Below are 16,910 nucleotides of genomic sequence, written 5' to 3' on the forward strand. Positions count from 1 at the left end.
GCAGGCGCCAAACTGCTGCGCCACCCAGGGATCCCGAGAATACATGGCTTTATGTTTTATTTTTTTAAAGATTTTATTTATTCATGAGAGACACACAGAGAGAGAGAGGCAGAGACACAGGCAGAGGGAGAAGCAGGCTCCATGCAGGGAGCCCGATGTGGGACTCGATCCCGTGCTCTGGGATCATGCCCTGAGCCAAAGGCACTCAACTGCTGAGCCACCCAGTCATCCTAACCATGGTTGAAAAGTAATATGTTGTTATATTGTTTTTACCTAATGCTCAAGAATGAACATTGTGTGGTATTTATAACTACTCTTAAGTATATATACTCAACATCTGCATTCTATTTTAGATTTCCCAGATTTTCTCCTCTATAACAAATCATACTTAATGCTTATTTTCATTCTGGATCATTTTCTTTAAAGTGAGGCAATGGGGGCAGCTGGGTGGCTCAGTTGGGTAAGCATCCAGGTGTTGATCTCAGCTCAGGTCTTGATCTCAGGATCATGAATTCAGGCCCTACACTGGGCTCCATACTTGGTGTGGAGCCTACTTAAAAAAAAAAAAAAAGTAAGGGACTATCTGCTGCCTCTTTCCTTACCTGCCTGTTTTTTAAATTCCTATGGCCAAAAAAAATAAAAATTAAAAAAATAAATAAAAAATTAAAAAAATAAATTCCTATGGCCTTTTCTCTATACATTTTACCTTTTTGTATGTTATTAGATATATCTTTTATGATTTGGGTTTTTTTCCCAAAAAAATGAATAATGAAGTATAATGAAGTGCATTATAACATTTCTGAAGAAAAAAAGACAATCTCAAGAGTTATCAGAAGATTTCTAGTCATCCTTGGTTTCATTATTTCCTGTAACATGATCAACTAGCATGTGAAATGCGTTGGTCACTGACCTTTTCTAGTTAAAAAACATTCATTAACTTTTTGAGGTTTTTTTTATCTTTGTATTTATAAAAACACTGGTTCTAAGGGAGCCTGGGTGATGTAGTTGGTTAACCAATTGACTCTTGGTTTCAGCTCAGGGGTCGTGATCTTGGGGTCGAGAGATTGAACCCTGCATGGGGCTCCATGCTCAGTGCGGAGCCTGCTTGAGATTCTCTCCATCTCTCTCCCCCTCTGCCTCTCCTGCTCGTGTGCACATGCTCTCTCTCTTTCTCTCTCTCAAATCTTTAAAAAAGCAAAAAACACAGTGGTTCTTAAGCTCAAGTCATAGTGTCTAAGACATACTAGGGACTGTGCTTGGCTATCCAGATATAAAGATGAGCAAGACAGTCTTCACTTTTTTTTAGCTCATTTACTATCTCATTTTTAGATAACTATTTGACACCTTTTTCCTTAAGCCCCCAGAATTCCTTACTCTGTTCTTTCTTTTGGCTGATGACCTTGCTTCCTACTTCACTGAAAAAATCGAATCAATCAGAAGAAAATTCTTGCATGTGCCACCACCACATCTACTCACCTGCCTACTCTGTGCCCATATACTCTATTTTCCCTCCTATCCAAGGGATTAACTGTGCTCCCAGCTGAGGCTAACTCCTCCACTAGATTCTTATTATTTTAGCTCTTACTTATTCCAGCAGTGCTCCCCACACTCTTCCATATCAGTTTTTCTTTCTGTAGTGGATCAAAACAAATCTTCATTAAAAAAAAAAAAAAGTTTCTTCTTGGTGCCTTCAGTTTCTGCTCTCCTTTTCTCCCTTAAACCTATTTAATCAGGCTTTTACCCTCACCACTCTACTGAAGCTGTTCTTAGCAAGTTTTCTTCTGTATTGGTATTCCAAGATCCTACCTACCACCATACCTGACCTATTAGCAGATTTGTCATATTCTGTTCCTCCCCTGCTGTAAAACACTGTTCATTTGGAGTTCAGAGATCATGATCTTGGCTTTTCCTCGTATTGCTGCCTACTTCCCAGTCTGTGGACTCTTCTCTACCTATACCTGTCCCTTGATAATCTCTTCCAGTGTCATAGATTTAAATACCATCTCTATGCTGATGACTGAAACTTGTATCTTCAGACATCTCCTCTGAACTCCATAGTGGTACTTCCATCATAGAAGCAGTATAACATAGGGGTTAAGGGCACTAGGGACTCAGGTGCTTGCATTTAATCTTGGTTTGGCCACCTACTAGCTTTGTGACCTTTGGAAAGGTTTTTGACTATTCTGTTAAAACTCTTAACTATTTAACCCTTTTAACTATTCTGTACCTCAGTTTCCCCACCTATAAAAAAAGGATAATACTAATTCCAACCTCATGTGATTGCTATGAAGATTAAATAATAAATATAAGCAAAGTGTACAAAACAGCCTGCCGCAGTGGATAAGTATTAGGTATTGTTATCACCATCATCATCATCATTAAACACTACACCAGGCAACTCACACATCACAAAGGAAATTCCGGGACGCCTGGGTGGCTCATGGGATGCCTGGGTGGCTCAGCAGTTAAGGGATGCCTGGGTGGCTCAGTGGTTAAGAGCCTGTCTTCAGCCCAGGGAATGATCCTGGGGTCCTGGGATTGAGTCCCACGTCAGGCTACTTCCAGGGAGCCTGTTTCTCCCTCTGCCTGTGTCTCTGTCTCTCTGTGTCTCTCATGAATAAATAAATAAAAATCTTTAAAAAAAAGAAAAAAGAAATTCCTAATCTGTCCCTCCCAAACTCTTCCCCATCTCAGTATACAGCAACTCTATACCTATGCTCTAGCCAAAAATCTAAGATCTAATCTTGACTCCTTTCTTTCTGTTATACCCTATATCCATTCCATCAAGAGTTCCTGTCTCACTACCGCCACACTACTGCCCTGGCCCAGGCCATCTTCTTTCATCTGAGTCATTGCAGCAATGTTCTACTTCCCCTGCTTTCTCATTGTTGTCCTCCCTACCATCTGTTCTCAGGATATCAGTCTGAGTGATCTTTTTAAGACAGAGGGCTGATTGTGTTTCTCCACTGCTCCAGATCTTCCAGTAGCTTCCTGCCTTACTCATAATAAAAGCCAAAGTCTTTTGGCCTTATAGGCCATTTGTACATTAATTCTCTCTGTCCCTTTTCCTATCTTCTCCTATTCTTGCTTCCTTAGTTTCAGCCACACTAGCCTCCTTGAGCACACCTGGTATGCTTCTGTCTGAGGACCTTTGTACTTGCTATAACCTCTAGTTTGGAGCACACATCATCTAGATATATGTATGGCTCACTTTTTCATCTCTTTCCATTCTTTGTTCAAAAGCCCCCTTCTTAGTGAGGCATTCACTGAGAATTCATTACCTTGTAATAGCAAGGCACACCATGTTGTTGCCTGTTAGTGTGTCATTACTCTGTAATGACTGGGCTATTTCTGTGTATAGATGTGACAGAAAGACTGACTAGTGATTCTTTACACATTGGATATACTTGAATTTCACTTTGGTTTGTAGAGAAAGAACTTTGCACAATAGCATGGCAAATCACTGTTGTTCAGAAAGAGTAGTTCTGTCACTCCTGCCCAAATTGGTCTGTTTGCTGCAGTTACTTCTTAACATTTTGTAGTTATGCCATATTATGTTTCCCATGTGTCTTTATACCATTTCTTTGCTTAACAGCTGCTTCACCTTTTTGCTCTTATCTTCATATGCCCAGTACAATTATCTTGCTCTCAAATATCACTTCTGTTGATTAACTGCACATTTTTATCTCATGGTGATCTTGGAGATCTTTGGAGTTAGAACTTTGGAGTTAGCACTGAGATCTAAGTTGCAATTTATTTTATTTTTTTTATTTCTTAATTAATTTTTAGGGAGGGGAGGGAGAGAGAGAATCTTAAGCACATCACAGAGCCTGATGCAGGGTTTGATCTCACAACCCTTAGATCATGACCTGACCAGAAATTAAGGGTCAGATGCTTAACTGACTGAGCCATCCAGGCACCCCTGAGTTGCAGTTTAAAACAATAGATAGTGGGACACCTGGATCGCTCAGTGGTTGAGTGTCTGCCTTCGGCTAAAGAGTGTGATCCAGGATCTGGGATTGAGTCCTACATGGGGCTCCCTGTGGGGAGCCTGCTTCTCCCTCTGCCTGTGTCTCTGCCTCTCTCTCTGTGTGTGTCTTTCATGAATAAATAAATAAATCTTTAAAAAATAAAATAAAACGATAGATAACATATAGCCACATTTGTTTAAAAAGAAAAGGAAAGAGAAAGATTGATTCAGGGACATAATTCTAAATGAGTCTATTATTTCAATATAATGAATTGTCTTTCCAAAAATATTTCATTAGTGATCACTTTCCAGGAATTAGAAGATTTACATCAGAGGTTGGCAAACTAGGGCCCACTATTTTTGTAAATAAACCTTTATTGGAACAAAGCTATGTCTATTTGTTTTTATGTTGTCTGTAGCTATTGTGCTACGATGGCAGAGTTGAGTAGTTGTGACATAGACTCTATAACCTACAAAGCTGTAAATATTTGACATCTGATCCCTCATAGAAAAAGTTTGCCAGGGACACCTGGGTGGCTCAGTGGTTGAGTGTCTGCCTTCGACTCAGGGCGTGATCCTGGAGTCCTGGGATCGAGTCCCGCATCGAGCTCCCTGCATGGAGCTTGCTTCTCCCTCTGCCTGTGTCTCTGCCTCTCTCTGTGTGTCTCTCATGAATAAATAAATAAAATCTTAACAAAAAAGAAAAGGACAAAGTTTGCCAATCTCTGATTTAAACAGTTTAAAAACAGGATGCCTGGGTGGTTCAGTGGTTGAGTGTCTGCCTTCAGCTCAGGGCGTGATCCTGGAATCCTGGGATCAAGTCCTGCATCAGGCTCCCTCTGGGGAGTCTGCTTCTCCCTCTGCATGTGTCTCTGCCTCTCTCTGTCTCTCATGAATAAATAATCTTTTAAAAAATAGTTTAAAAACTTATTTCTCCAACGGTAAATCTGAAGTACTTCCCTGGATAATACCAATATGTAAAATAGAAGAGCATCTGTAAGGATCTGCATACCAAGAATATCACTAACATGTGATCATAATCCTTTTTCTTTTTTTGAATGGGATCTACTTAAAAAACCTTCTGGGGATAGGTAAGTAGGTAGATAACAGTTCTTTATTGTAATTAGTTATTTCAATTGCCTTTTATTGTGAGTACCTCAGATACTTAGGAGAAAGTGATCTTTCAAGTCTACTGAACTGAACCTACTATTTCTCTGTCATTTTTGCAAGCATTTTGTGTTTCTTCACTGGCGTTTTCATTTGAAGATTACCTGTGCATTCCTCTTACTTGCAGTAAAGGTTTCCTAATTCAGTAATTTGTAATAGATTCACTACCTGCTCACATTTTCTCCAGTGTTGGAGCCTGTTTAATTTATATATTGGTTTATATCTGCTCATAATAAAAGATGTTTATGGCAAATGTTAATTTTAAAATTCTAAGTTGGATATATAGAGTTGAGTGGTTACTAGCTCAATTATACTTGACGTTTGTCATCTTTCACTCATAGGTTAGCCTGATCCTTCTCACATTATACCAGTTTAAATTTGAAGTTACTGAAGTCCTTTCCATGTTAAAAACATGCTCTTTCCTTGGAGAATAAACAATTTTCTTTTTGTTGTAAAACTGTTTTTCATAATTGACTAGTCATTGTGAATAGTGAAACTGTTTTTAAAATTGAAAGAATTGGAACAAATGATGAAATAATTCTTCATATCTCACATCTACAGTACCCTAGCTACTACATTTTTATTAGTTTCTGAAGTAATATGTAGTCTTTTTTGGTAAAGGGGTGTTTGTGTCACTAATTTGTACCTAAATTCTGTATTTCATACTTACTCTGGGTTATCTTTGTATTTTAGTCTGTTAGCTAACTTTGACCTTATTTCCTAGGATATTGGCTTAAATAAATTGTTTTAAGGCAAACAAAAGCAAAATTTTTTATCATTTTCTGAAAAGTACTTAGGAATCTTAGTTTATATAAGTAGAATGGAAGACTGTAAAGTGCACAAATACTATAGGAGCATTGCTACTATTGAATTTGCATGATGAAGTCTGAACTTAAATTCAGCTATAGGTATCTTTGAGTGTTAATATCTCAATACCTGACTGAAGTAACTATATTGTGGCAGACTCTCATGACATCCAAGAATCAGTACCCAAAGTAGGAACAAATGCAAGAAGGATTCATATTATCTGTTTTCTTCCCCTATTTAGAAAATCAAAGGTGATGAAATATGACAAATACAGTGCCTTGGTGATACATTAGTACTACACCATTAAAATTTGTTACATACCTCAAAAAGCAGAGATGTTTTTGTAACAGTATAATTGGGCCAAAAAACTGTTATATTTTGCTATATAGAGTAAGGAGACTAAATGAGGAACAATCCCATTCAGAAAAACCTTTGAAGAACACCTGGCTGGCTCAGTCATCGGGGTTTGTGACTCTTGATCTTGGGGTCATGAGTTGAGCCCCACATTAGCTGTAGGGATTACTTAAGTAAAAACTTCTTTAAATCAATCAGTCAAGTAATCTTTGATATTTTTTTTTCTACTTACAGTCTCCCAACCTAGAAGCAGTCCTGTCTGTTGCCTCAGATGCTAAACACTGCAGGCAATAATTGCACAATGAGTGGATTGATAAAGATGTACATTTCAATTCCTTTACACAGAATTTTCAGTACCATTTGGCAGTCTGTTTCACTGATCAGCTGTCTCCCATTCCCTATGATAGATATTTAGCAAATTTATTTTTTCAGGAAATATTTCTTAAACTCTTATGCTGTGCCGAGCATTGTTCTAAGCTCCAGGGCTACAGCAGTGAATAATAAAGATGGAAAAACCCCTGCCCTCATGGAGCTTACCTTCTATCAAAATACAAAATGCTACGGAAGAGTTGATTAAATATGGGTGTTAACTGTTGGTAGTGAGGTAACTGCAGTCCCAATTTGTCTGAAACAGTCCCAGTATAACACCTGTTTCTGGGTTTAATAGTGCCCCCGTCCACTTTCAAAAGGGCTCCAGTTTGGACAGTAAATTATATAATCACCCTAGTTCTAAATCTTTTACGTGTATCAATTTATTCCATTCTCATAATAATCCCATGAGGTATGTGAAATTAACAGCATTATATAGGTATAGATATTGAAGCATAGAGAAATAATTTGCCCTTGGTTATATAAGTAAGTGACAGAACCAGAATTCAAACCCAGACAGTAGCCTGGTTCCAGAGTTTATGCTCTGAGTTACTATGCTCTGCTGCTATACTGCTATTAGAAGTCTTTATCATCATATGGTTTCACTCATATGGAGAATATAAGAAATAGTGAAAGGGATTATAAAGGAAAGGAGGGGAACTGAGTGAGAAAAATTAGGGAGACAAACCATGAGAGACTCCTAACTCTGGGAAAGGAACAAAGGGTTGCAGAAGAGGAGGTGGGCAGGGGTTTGGGGTAAGTGGGTGACCAGCACTGAGGAGGGCGCTTGATGGGATGAGCACTGGGTGTTATACTATGTGTCGGCAAATCAAACTTCAATAAAAATAAAAACAAAGAAGTCTTTACCATCTCATTCTGCAAAGTAAAGCAAGCAATCTCCTCTCCTTCACAGATAAAATTTATGGCTCTCCAGAGTGAACTTCCTCGACTTGCCAATATCTTCTTTACTAATCTATCTTCATTTTACTCACCTTCACTCCATCATCCACTTCATGGAAGGGACATCTTGTCTTCCTGTCTAAAACTTGTATTGTAGCTCCGTCCTATCCCATCCCACCTCCTAGAGGACTTGGTCTTTCTTGGGCTTTCAATGTCCATCTTTCCACTGGCTTTTCTCATTCATCATATGTACATGATCTATAGTTGTTGAAAGTGTGTATCTTTCAAGAAGCTTCACTGTTGAGAGAAGTTCTCTGAGGTTACTAATGATGATAAGTGGCTACCAATTACTTATTACCCTCTTTTAATTTCAAGTACTTATGTATCTCTGATCCTTTTACCAATCCTACACATACTTTACAGATGAAGAAATGGAAGTTCAGAGGGCTCCATAATTTGCTTAGCTTATGAATAATGAATAGTGGCACTGATCTTATACCAAAGACCATTCTGTTTCTAGTATATCATGCTAGTTTATCCTAATCCTTTAAAGATCTCCTTTGATCCTCTGCCTGTCCTTCATTGCCCTATAGCTCTCCTTCTTTTTGTAGAAAAACATATTTGTTACCATATTTTTTCACTAGTGACTTATTAAATACACAGTCCCCCTTTCAATGTTAGATCTTAACATTTCCATCAGTTTGAAAGAAAGCAAATTCGTGACCATGAAGTAGTAGCAGGTCTTGAAATGCTAACCTGAGACTTGTCAGTATATTCTCGTATCTTCATTGTGATTGAGGAGGTAATGGGACAATATGAGCACATTTATTCCTAAAGTTCCTGAAATGACCTCCATATTCTTTAATATTCAACTGTACTAAACAGGTTTTTTTGAAAGACTATGTGAAGAATTTATCACTGCATCTCATTTTGAATAGTACTTTCTGCTTCATTTTCAACACCAATAGGATATGTTGCATGTCCTAAAAGAAATTGTTCCCATTTGAGAATATATTCTTTTGATGCCCAGTAAAGAGTCTCAAGAGAAATCAGCTTTGGTGGTGGAGTTGGGTGAATCTGGGTCTGTAAGGACTTCTCTGTTGCTTTTGTATCTTTTTTTTTTTTTTTGCTTTTGTATCTTTTAAAAGACTAAAGTTCCTTTTATTTATTTATTTTTAAGATTTTATTTATTTATTCATGAGTGACACAGAGAAAGAGGCAGAGACATAGGCAAAGGGAGAAGTAGGCTCCCCGTAGGAAGGCTAATGCGGGACTCAATCCCTGAACCCCGGGATCATGACCTGAGCCAAAGGCAGATGTTCAACCACCGAGCCACCCAGGCACCCTCTTAAGTTTCCTTTTAAAAGCAGTCTGTTTAAAAAAAATAATAATAAAATAAAAAAAAATAAAAGCAGTCTGTTTATTGGATGAACAGAAAAGAAAGATATGCTTGTGGCAACCAGAAAGTTTTAAGGTCTTTCAAGTTGTATAAAATGGACCTGCAGAAACGTTTAAGTGTTCTCAGGATGCAAAGTTGGTACTGAAATGTGATATCAAACCAGTTGCAAAAAGTGTACAGCAGCCATCTCTTGAGGTCAAACCTGGTACCCAGATATGCAAGAAAGCCTCAGGACACGTAGCTTGTTGGGCTTGTCCCATATCGTCGCATAATCTGATCATGTGTGAATTTCACAAAAGATTCATATTGTTCTGCTAGTTTGATATTGAGGATTTGCTCATACTCCTCCCGAATTTTATCTTCATAGTCTTTTAAGAGACGCTCACATATTATTCCAACTTGTCAGAGGGTAAACGTGGGCTGGTCCTTCTTCATCCAGGAGGAACCTGGAGAACTAGGTGCTGTGAATGCTGAGGAATGAGGCTGACTTTCTGAAGTACAAGCTTCACTCTGATTAAGCACAACTTCTAAATGTCTCCACCTCTGATGACGACTATATTCTTGTTTTATGTTCTGAAAGATTTGTTCCAGGATCGGAAGGCGCCGCTCGCTGCCGGGCGGGGTGGGCTGCGGCAGAGCCAGCGGCGGGGTCTGCGTCTGGAGCAGCGGTGGCGGCTCAGCATTCGGGGGCCTGAGGCCCGGAGTGGGGCCCGGCAGCGGGGCGCAGCGCTGCCGCTTCGGGGAACCTGGGCTCAGCAGCGCCACCTCGAACTCCATGGGCCGCTTCAACGTCGCCCCGCACGACAAGCATATCTTTCTTTTCTGCTCTTCCAATAAACAGCTGTGCCCTACTGTGATAGATTTTTCCAAACAAAAATACCTGGAGCAGCAGTTTAGTAAAATATGCCCTCAGTGGCACTCAGTAAAAGCAGTCTCAACTACTTGCATCTGAGATGCCTTTTCTTTGTTTTCATCTACAAGTTTATTCTCCATTTGTTGAAGTAACAATCTTTGTGATACTATTTCTTCATGTCTTAAAAAGGTGAATTTCTTGAAGTCATCTTTAGTCAAAGCTGCCTTATAAGCTTTCTTGATTTGAGAGTCTGGACCAATACAAATAAAGATCAAGTGAAGTGCAGTGCATATGACTCTTGGGGTTGTGGATTTGAGCCCCACGTTGGGTGTAGAGATTACTTAAAAATAAAATCTTAAAAAAAAAAATAAGTGAAATGCTTTGAAGGTTGAAGGCAAATCATCTGACTGGGTACAAAAGCCAAAAGTGACTGTCCGAGCCCCACTCACACCTCTTCTGTGAAGATACACACTACTGTGTCGATGCTGGGTCCCAGCACCTAATTTTTAACATTTTTTTTTACAACTTTTAAATTGTGTTTTATTGAAGTATGGCTGGCACTCAGTGTTACATTAGTTTTAGGTGTACAACACAATGGTTCAAGAAGTATCTATGTTATACTATGCTCACCATAAATGTAGCTACCATCTGTTACTACACTGTTACAGTACCATTGACTCTATTCCCTGTGCCTTTTACCCTTGTGACTCATTTTACCTTTTACCCTTGTGACTCATTCATTCCATAACTGAAAGCCTTCATCATCTCCCACTCCCCTTCACTCATTTGGTCTATTCCCCCACCCTTTTCTCCTTTGTCGATCATCAGTTTGTTCTCTGTATTTATGGATCTGTTTCTGTTGTTGGTTTTGCTTTTTAAATTCTACACATAAGTGAAATCATGCAGTATTTGTCTTTCTCTATCTGACTTATTTCACTTAGCGTAATACCCTGTAGGTCCATCCATGTTGTCACAAATGACAAGATCTCCTTCTTTTTTATGGCTGGGTAATATTACATTGTGTGTGTGTGCTTCTCACCTCTTCTTTATCTGTTCATCTATTGATGGATTGTTGGGGTGCTTCCGCATTTTGGCTATTATAATTAATGCTTCAAAAACATAGGGGTGCATATATCTTTTTGAATTAGTGTTTTCGTTTTCTTTGGGTAAATAACCAGTAGTGGAATTAGTAGATCATATGGTTGTTCTATTTTTAATTTTTTTTTAATTTTTTGAGGAACTCTCAGGCACCCCTCTCATTGTGGTTTTGATTTGCATCTCCCTGATAATTTAGTGATGTGGAGCATCTTTTCATGTATCTTTTGACCACCTGTTTGTCTTCTTTGGAAAAGTGTCTATTCAGGTCCTCAGCTCATTTGTAATCAGATTATGTTGGGTGTTGGGTTGTGTAAATTCTTCTCTGTATTTTGGATATTAACTCCTTATCAGATACATCATTTGCAAATATTTCTCCCATTTAGTAGGTTGCCTTTTTTCATTTTGTTGGTGGTTTCCTTTGCTGTGCAAAAGCTTAGGAAAGCTTTTTTAAAGAGGGTATTTAATATTCACAGACTCTTCTTGTTTTTTACTTTTCAACTCATCCTAGTCTGACTTCCACTTCTGTATTAGTCAGGACCTCCAGAGAAACAGAACCACCATCTGTTTCTCTCTCTCTTTATGCGTATACACACACACATGTATATGTATATATTTAGATATCTGTCAATACATATGGAAAGGAGGGACTTAAGAATTGGCTCATGCGATTATTGGGGCTGGCAAGTCTGAAATTTATAGAGACTTGAGGCAGAATTTCTTCTCAGGGAAACCTGTTTTTAACCCTTAATGTCTTCAACTGATTGGACAAAGCCTACCCATGATATCAAGGTAATCTCCTTTACCTAAACTCAACTGATTGTAAATGTTAATCACATCTACAAAATATGTTCAAAGCAATATCTAGACTACTCTTTGATAACAAACAACTGTGCAATCGTAGCCTAGCCAATTTGTCACATATAATTAACCATTACAAGTACCTTTGTCACTCTACCACATCTTCTTGGATGCTAAATCCAATAGACACTTTTCACATCTTTTCTTGCTTGATAACTTTGCAACTTTTGACATTTTGGACTCCCCACTATTTCTTGAAATCCTTTCCCTTAGTTTCAGTAGCCTTAGTGTCTCTTTTTCTGTCCTTCTGGTTATTCCTTTTATGATATTTCAAAGACTCATCTTCTCTCAGTTATTTATTGATTTTCTTTCCTGTCCTTGGCCCTCTTATTATTCCCAGGATTGGTATTTTCCAAAACTAAAATTCCATCTTAGAGTTCTCTACAGATCTATGTATCCAGTTGCCTGTTATATATCTCCTGAATATTGTGTAGGCATCCCAAACTTGGCTTGTCTAAAATGGAAATCCTATTCTTCCCCTCTCAGACTTGCTTTTGCATCTCTTCTGTTCTTAGTGTGTGGTACTGTCTTTACCTAATTACCCAAGTCAGGAACCTGAGAGGCATCTTCCAACTTTTCCCTTCTATTTTCCATTTAAAACTTTCTCATCTCTGAGCACTGGGTGTTATACGCTATGTTGGCAAACTGAATTTAAATAGAATATTTTTAAAAAATATAAATAAATAATAACTTTCTCACCTCTATCCCGGTCTCAATGAAGAGAGCTTAATCCTCATTTTTTGTCATCTGGAATCTATTATGGTCTTTCTGCCTCCTGTCAGTCCCTTTCCAACCCATCTACACTACTGCCACAGTAATATTTTAAAAATGCATTCAAAAATTCAGTCAGTAGCTCCTAATTACCCACAGAATTAAGACAGAATTCTTCAGCAAGCACACAAGGCCCTCCATGACTAGGCCTTTCCTACTCTCCCACTGCTCCTTGCTCACCCACCCCACTCTCAAGGCATACTGAAGTATTTATAGAGTCCAGACTTGTCACATTGTTTGCTTGTTTTCTTCCATGTTCTGTGCTGCTGCTGCTGCCTATCATATCCACTACTTCTATCACTTCCCTGCATCCCTACCCCTACCTCATGCATCTAGAAAAATTATTTCAGTATCTACTTTGATCTTCGAATAACCTTCCCGATTCTACAAATAGATGTGACCATGCCTTCTTTCTGACATCATTATACACTGTTTTCAGCTCTACTATAACACTTACTACTGTCTTATTTATTTTTTATCTAAGTGTCACCTTTCAGTGGACTGTCAACTCTTAAGTATTTCCACTGCCTGCCTATTGGCTCTTATCAGATACCTAGTTACGGTGGAGATGATGATGTTCATTTAAATAAGGCCGTGCCTTCCATATGGAGGAGCACAGGGCTTAGACACATACAGAGGAGAATGGTAGATATTTCTTTATCCTCTTCTGCCTTTCTCTAGAGGCTGCTGTTCCAACTTCACTACCAGATTCCTTTTGGTTTCTACTTTTTATGATCTGATACCTGTTCTTAGCCTTTATTTTGCCTTCATTTTATTTTGCTTGTATCCTTGGAGCAATTGAAGAGACAGGAAGCTGTTAAATTACCATTACAGAGTCCCACTGTCCAATTTTCATTCCATAACAGGAGAAGTCATATATTAGCTTGTTCCCACATGATTCTTGTGTGCCGAAAGAAGTCTTTTTTCAGCCAGTAGAAATAATTCATGTAATAATATTAGTATTTTTTTAATCCTATGTTCCCCAAAATGTCTCCATGCATTTAATATCAACTTAAAAACTAAACCAGCTCTGTGTTAATCCTAAGAGAAGAAATAATGGTCTTTAAAGATTATTAAAGGAATAATGAAGACTTCTTGGGTGTTTAACATGAAAATTTCAGGTGACCAAGGGTTCTGCTATACACATTGGAGTCAAAGGATAGGCCAGCATCTCAATTAGGCCTATGTATTACTTTCTACTGTAAATAAATTTGTAGAAGCTACTTGTGGTGTAACTCCTTATGTATTTAATATTTATCTGACTCTTGGTTTTCTTGGTTGATTTTTTAGAGGGGTGAAGAATCTACTTATGAATTCTTTGCCCGTTGTGGAATGTGATATCTTGGTTTTGAGTCCACCTGTCCCTTCCCTTTTACTTAATTTTATCTTATTGTTTGCATTGTGTTTCTAAAATAATGGCTTTGGCTTGTTTTTTCCTGAATGTTTCTGCAGTTTGGTTTGAGTATCTGGCTTTGGGTACCCCTCCTGAACTTGGACTCCATCTGTACTTGTGACTTTTGGAAGGCAGAAGTCAGTGTTTTCTATAGAAGATGACTTTATTTTTTTTTTAATATTATATATGTGTGTCTCCCCCTTCCTTTTTTTGCTTTCTCTTTAAAAGACTGGAAAAAAAGCAGTTAAGGCAGTCCTGTGGGTATCAGCAGATGGACTCAGAGTTGTGGATGAAAAAACTAAGGTAAACATTTTATAAGCTTAAATATTACTGCTCATGTTTGTTTGTTTTATCCCTAATGATCAAATATAATGTTGCTAAGCTGCTGTAGTTATTCTGTAGCCTTTCACTTTGTCCAAAGTACAGTCTTCTGAGATACTAGTGTTTAGGAAATAAATTTAGTTATTCATTTACCTTATGAAAAATAGAATTCTCTCAACATTTTTATTCTAAATGACAGCATGTTTAGTGTAGTAAGCATTTGCATTTAATGTTAAGATTTTATTCTTGCACATTTTAAGAAAATGTTTATCCCCCACAAAGTTGATGTAAAACATGATGGGCCTGTTATAAAGTTAAAAAACAATATCACATCTGAAATTTCTTTTTGTTCCTTGATAAAGGGAACTATGTTCTTAGAAGGTGGTATTTGAAATTATTAACCTGCTGTTTAACTAAAAACAATTTAAGGGAAATCTTAAGGGCTAGTAAATGGTTCATCTAGTTTTACTTAGAATCTACACAGTGCTCACTTCAGCACATATACTTAGAACCTATACGATATATCATAGATGGCATTTTGCATTTTAAAGAAAGTTATCCTATGTGCCTAAAGACAAAGACATAGACTCTGACCTTAGAGAGCATCAAGTGTTATATAAACACATTTAATTAGTAATTAAAATTTCCTAAGAGACCTAAAGCCTGGAGAAATCTTAACAAGAAGGCAATTTTTCAAAAAAAATTCATATGTCACTGAAAGGAGGAGAGAGTCTGGCAGGTAGGTAAAGAGCAGTTTTGATGGTAACTTATGTGATAAATTTTAAGTGACATTTTATTTTATTTTATTTTATTTTATTTTATTTTATTTATTTTATTATTTTTTGTATAAATTTATTTTTTATTGGTGTTCAATTTGCCAACATATAGAATAACACCCAGTGCTCATCCCATCAACTGCCCCCCTCAGTGCCCGTCACCCAGTCACCCCCACCCCCCACCCACCTCCCTTTCTACCACCCCTGTTCGTTTCCCAGAGTTAGGAGTCTCTCATGTTCTGTCTCCCTTTCTGATATTTCCCACTCATTTTTTCTCATTTCCCCTTTATTCCCTTTCACTATTTTTTATATTCCCCAAATGTATGAGACCATATAATGTTTGTCCTTCTCGATTGACTTATTTCACTCAGCATAATACCCTCCAGGTCCCTCCATGTCGAAGCAAATGGTGGGTATTTGTCATTTCTAGTGGCTGAGTAATATTCCATTGTATACATAGACCACATCTTCTTTATCCATTCATCTTTCGATGGACACCGAGGCTTCTTCCACAGTTTGGCTATTGTGGACATTGCTGCTAGAAACATCGGGGTGCAGGTGTCCCGGCGTTTCACTGCATCTGTATCTTTGGGGTAAATCCCCAGCAGTGCAATTGCTGGGTCGTAGGGCAGGTCTATTTTTAACTCTTTGAGGAACCTCCACACAGTGGAGCCAGAGAACCTCCAGAGAGGCTGCACCAATTCACATTCCCACCATTTTTTTTTTCATTTTAAGTGACTTAATATAGTTGTGTTAGTTCTTTTGACCTTCTATCTAAGGCCCTTTTTTTTTTTAAGTTCAAGATGTGGTAGTCTTAAATGTACATTATTATTATTATTATTATTATTATTATTATTATTATATTATTATTATTATTTTGACCTTCTATCTAAGGCCCCTTTTTTTTTTAAGTTCAAGATGTGGTAGTCTTAAATGTACATCATCATCATCATTATTATTATTACTACTACTACTACTATTATTGGAAACAGTGAGCATTTAGCTTGGCGTTAAGAACTTGCATAGTTTTCTTTAGTGTTTTGGATGAAATGTGTTGTACTTGGAGGCGGTTTTGTTTTATACCAGTTCAAAAGTCATGTCGCCCCCTGGTGGCTACTTATAGCATTGGTACTAATTTTGTGACAATAGTAATTGGTGACTTCTCATCCTTAGGCTCACCATGAATGGAAAAGAAATTTTGCAATGTATATAATCTATAAAGGGCTCATATTTAGAATACATAAAGAACTCCTACATATCAATAAGAAAAATGACAGACAATTCTAAAGACTTGAAGGATCATTTTGCTAAAGAGGAAATTCACAGTAACCAAGATTATGCAAAATAAAATCATAATGAGCCTCCAGAATTGCAAAATTTTTAAAAATTAGCTAGTTTGTGGAGCAACAGAAATTCTCATAGTGATGCTTCATAAAAGCCATTTTGTTTGATTGTTTTAGCACTTAAAGTCCCACCTCAGTATCTAGGGATTCTTGGCTATTGGAATATCACATAAAAGAGTCTCAGAGCCTCAAGACTTTAAAAACCATATTGTGGGAGCACCTGGGTGGCTCAGTCAGTTAGGCAGCTACCTTTCAGCTCAGGTCATGACCCCAGGGTTCCCTGCTCAGTGGGTAGTCTGTTTCTCCCTGTCCCTCTGCCCCTCCTCCCCATGCACACGCACATTCTCTCAAATAAATAAAATCCTTAAAATAAATAAATAATGAGAAACATTTTGTGTAATGTTTATACTGTGAATATACATTGCCTTTCAGTAAATATATAAAAAAGTCACACTCAAAATTAAATAATCAGTAAGTTAATATAAGTTACATGGGAATTGGATGAAATATATTGATTTACATATACTATCA

At 37.7% G+C, this 16,910-nt stretch overlaps 1 protein-coding gene and 1 pseudogene across 9 annotated transcripts in view; one reads left to right on the forward strand and one right to left on the reverse strand.

Annotated features, from left to right (window-relative positions):
• The window catches only part of NUMB (NUMB endocytic adaptor protein), a 168,160-nt gene that overhangs the window by 136,565 nt on the left and 14,685 nt on the right, over positions 1 to 16,910 (forward strand). For all 9 annotated transcript variants that reach the window (XM_055303912.1, XM_055303911.1, XM_055303914.1 and 6 more), the window contains one exon: positions 14,168 to 14,242. In XM_055303912.1, coding sequence (XP_055159887.1) covers positions 14,168 to 14,242 — 75 coding nt within the window. The remainder of the gene's footprint in view (positions 1 to 14,167; positions 14,243 to 16,910) is intronic.
• LOC129496300 (akirin-1-like) lies at positions 706 to 11,697 on the reverse strand (annotated as a pseudogene).

Source organism: Nyctereutes procyonoides, unplaced genomic scaffold (assembly GCF_905146905.1).
Source record: "Nyctereutes procyonoides isolate TBG_1078 unplaced genomic scaffold, NYPRO_anot_genome, whole genome shotgun sequence".
Classification (NCBI taxonomy): domain Eukaryota; kingdom Metazoa; phylum Chordata; class Mammalia; order Carnivora; family Canidae; genus Nyctereutes; species Nyctereutes procyonoides.